Raw genomic sequence first — 3569 nt, forward strand, 5'->3', positions numbered from 1 at the left:
ATGAAATCCGCCACTCTCCGCTGGCTGCGGCAGATCCTCTGGCCCTCGAGCGCCGGCTCCGAGGGCCAGCGCCAGCTGCGGCCCACGGCCTACCTCGACGGCCTTCGCGGGTTCGCCGCCTTTCTGGTCTACGTCCAGCATCACGAGCAGTGGGTCCACAACATGTACAACGCCCACCTCGAAAACGCCTTCGGCTGGGGAGACCGCCACTACTTCATCACCCTGCCCTTCGTCCGCAACTTCTTCATCGGCGGCCACATGGCCGTGGCCGTCTTCTACGTCATCTCGGGCTACGTGCTCTGTGTCAAGCCCCTCGCCCTGATCCACGACGGCGAGTACCTCCGGCTCTTTGACAACCTCGCGTCCGCCTTGTTCCGCCGCTGGTTCCGCCTCTTCATCCCGCTCATCGTCGTCACCTTCTTCACCGTCGTCATCTGGAACGTCTTTGGCGTCTACAACCCGCACTACGAGGTCAAGTCCACCCTGGGCGAGGAGCTCTGGAACTGGTACATCGAGTTCAAAAACTTCAGCTACATCTTCAAGGACGGCTGGCTGTGGCCCAGCTACAACGCCCACCTGTGGTCCATCCCCTACGAGATGCGCGGCTCCGTCGTCGTCTTCACCGCCTGCATCGCCCTCGCGCGCGCCACCCACAAGGCCCGCCTGCTGTCGGTGCTCGCGCTGGCGTGGTACTTTCTGTACATTGTCGACGGCTACTACTGCGCCATGTTCGCCACGGGCATGCTCCAGTGCGAGCTCGACCTGCTCGCCCACCGCATCGCCGAGGGCAAGCCCCGCAGCTACTTCCCGCGCTGGCTGCGCGCCCTCGCGCCCTACCAGACCTCCCTCCTCTACCTCGCCCTCGCCGCCGGCCTGTACCTCGGCGGCGTGCCCTCCGAGACCAACAAGATCGAGAACCTCCGCACGGGCTCCAACTTTGGCTGGTACTGGCTCAGCTACCTCAAGCCCCAGGCCGTCTTCGACTACAAGTGGTTCTACCTCTTCCTGGCCGCCAACCTGATCGTCCTCTGCTCCGGCCGCCTCCGCTGGATGCGCCGCTTCTTCGAGTCGCGCTTCTGCCAGTTCCTCGGCCGCGTCTCCTTCGCGCTCTACCTCGTCCACGGCCCCATCCTGGCCACGGTCGGCGACCGCCTCTACTACGCTGTCGGCTGGTCCCGGCCCCAGAACGACAAGCCCGAGCCCATCGCCGTCTGGATCAACACCTTCCCGCTGCCCAAGATCGGCCCGCTCGGCCTCGAGCTCAACTTCCTCGCGGCGAATCTGTTTTTGCTGCCCTTCACCCTGTGGGTCGCCGAGGTGGTGACGAGGGCCGTCGACGAGCCGGCCGTCAAGTTCGCCGCCTCGCTGTACAAGCTTGTGCAACAGTTTGGCGAGGATGCCACCGAGAAACAGGTCCCCTTGGCGCCGCTGACGCGGGTAGAATGAGGCGGATGGTGTATGTGATAGAAAAAGGGAGGAGGAGGGAAAGTGCAAGGATATCTCTACCTAGTTTGTTCTACTGATGATGGCGATAAATGAGAGAAAAAGGGATACGACCCAGGGGCGCTTTCTGGTGTTTTGTATATCGCAGGTTCGGCTACCTTTCTAAGGTTCATTTTTTTTTCTTGGAAGAGGGGGGCGGGGGCGGAAAGGAGGGGGTTTGGCTTAGGAGTCTGTCCCATTGCATTGGGTAATAGATTTGATCGTCGGGCTTGTTTTCCACCCCTGGTGATGATGATATTGTTGATATGGGGTGGGGGGTTGGGGGGTTTGTTTGGTTAGGTGAGGCTCAGTCTTCCCCGACCCGCATGGGGCACGTTCTGGATTCTGAATGAGAGCTCCATCAAGACACGGAGTTTCATGTTTTCGCAACCTCCACCGCTGTCTTTCAATATCATTGCCATTGCTGCAGCAACGCAGCAACCTGAGGGCATTACTAGTATACTGCGTACGCAGTACCGGTCATTGGGCCATCCCGACTGCCGGATAATCAACCCAGACGGCTGCCATGGCTATCCCTGCCGGAGCTCATGGGGTTGTGCAACCCATTTCCCACCCCCCCCCCCCCCCTACTCAATACTACTACACACAGCATGTCCACCAAGAAGCATGCCTCCCAGTCTCTTGAATCATCGCCGGGCTGCGTCATCCTTCATTCTGCGTAAGCAAGAGGGACAACCATCATAAATGAGTGAAACCCCCAGCTGCAACACCGCCTGACGTCTGACGTTCCGGAGGGGGGGGGGGGGGGGGCTGCGCCGCCTGTGCCGCCGCCGCTGCCGTCCCCCCGAACCCCAATACCTCGACATGCCGAGGGTTTTATCGCTCGATTCTTTCCCCGGAAGTCCCCAGCGATCCGATCGGGCATCGACATCGTGCCGCGCAAGCACAGGCCCCAGCGTGGATCTGGCGTGCGGCTCGAGCGGCGTGAAACCCCGCTCATGTCAACAAAGCCACCGCCCAAGTGGTTTTTTTTTTTCTTTCTTTTCTTTTCTGCGTTTCGCTCCGGCGCTGGCCGGGGGGAAAAGTCGGGGTCGATGGGGTCTGTTCTGAGACAGCCTGTGGGAACGCGTGAAACATGCGAGCGGCCAGCAGAAATGCCTACCGGTCTCCAGGCTCGCTGACTCGTTGGGCAGCGGGTGGGCAGCAACAACAACATCAACAAGGGATACAGAGCACAGTACGAAGGAACGCAGTGCATTAGCGTCGCCGTCATGCCAGAGGTCCTGGTTGCTCGCCGCCTTCAGGTGGCTGGATGGTTTCCCCCATCGCGATGCCGACGACGGCGGCTTTTCGCCCCATGCCCGCTTCCTTGTGTCATGAGGACCTGGGACCGTCCCGGGTGGTTTTGCTGTCAAGTTCACGGGGGGGTGCCTGGTAGACTACCCTGACCTGCCGAGTCGATCGGCGGCCCGGCCGAAACCGTTGCCCCTTGGCTCAGGGGTTGGATTGCATGTTTCCTGTTTCTCTCGGGCCAACCTCTGCTCCGCTCCGCCGTTTGTGCTCTGGTGTCCGTCCACATGGTCCGACGGTGAAACCAGTGTCTAAGACCAGAGGCCGTGGGCCGTGATGACGTAGAATCGATCTTTTTCGAAGGGCTGACTCTGCTCGGTGTGTTGACGACATCTGTCGAACGATAATGATGAGTTTCGACGGTTCTGCGTTCTTTCATGAGTGACCTCTCCCGCACCGAATGCGATATTAGTTCTGCTTCCATCTGTTCCGCTCGTGGTCAAGATGGCAAAAAATTACTGATCAAGATGTTTTGCCCCATCGGTGGCCCATCAGGTAACGCACAGTCTGCAGCGCGGAGCATCTCCCCAGCGAACGTTCGGCGCCTTTGCCACCCAAGGCCCTGACGGATGCAGGGTCTTGCTGACACAAGGCATACAACGGTCCGTGGGAATCGGGAGCCGATGGCTTGATTTCCACCGGTAGAATGGCAATCCTTGCCTCCCTGGGTAGGTAGTAGTATATACCATGGAATATAAGTGGACACATTGACCATTCCGGCGGTTTCGTCGAACATCACACCTGGTAGCATGGCGGTGGTTACTCAGGACATGCCA

At 59.8% G+C, this 3569-nt stretch overlaps 1 protein-coding gene across 1 annotated transcript; it reads left to right on the plus strand.

Annotated features, from left to right (window-relative positions):
* VTJ83DRAFT_4520 (uncharacterized protein) lies at positions 1–1446 on the plus strand (the record flags this gene model as incomplete). Its single annotated transcript, XM_071011019.1, has 1 exon — positions 1–1446. One exon carries the CDS (start codon positions 1–3, stop codon positions 1444–1446), a length of 1446 nt encoding a protein of 481 aa, XP_070865970.1.
* Positions 1447–3569: the final 2123 nt, after the last annotated feature.

Source organism: Remersonia thermophila, chromosome 4 (genome assembly GCF_042764415.1).
Source record: "Remersonia thermophila strain ATCC 22073 chromosome 4, whole genome shotgun sequence".
Taxonomy (NCBI): Eukaryota; Fungi; Ascomycota; class Sordariomycetes; order Sordariales; family Chaetomiaceae; genus Remersonia; species Remersonia thermophila.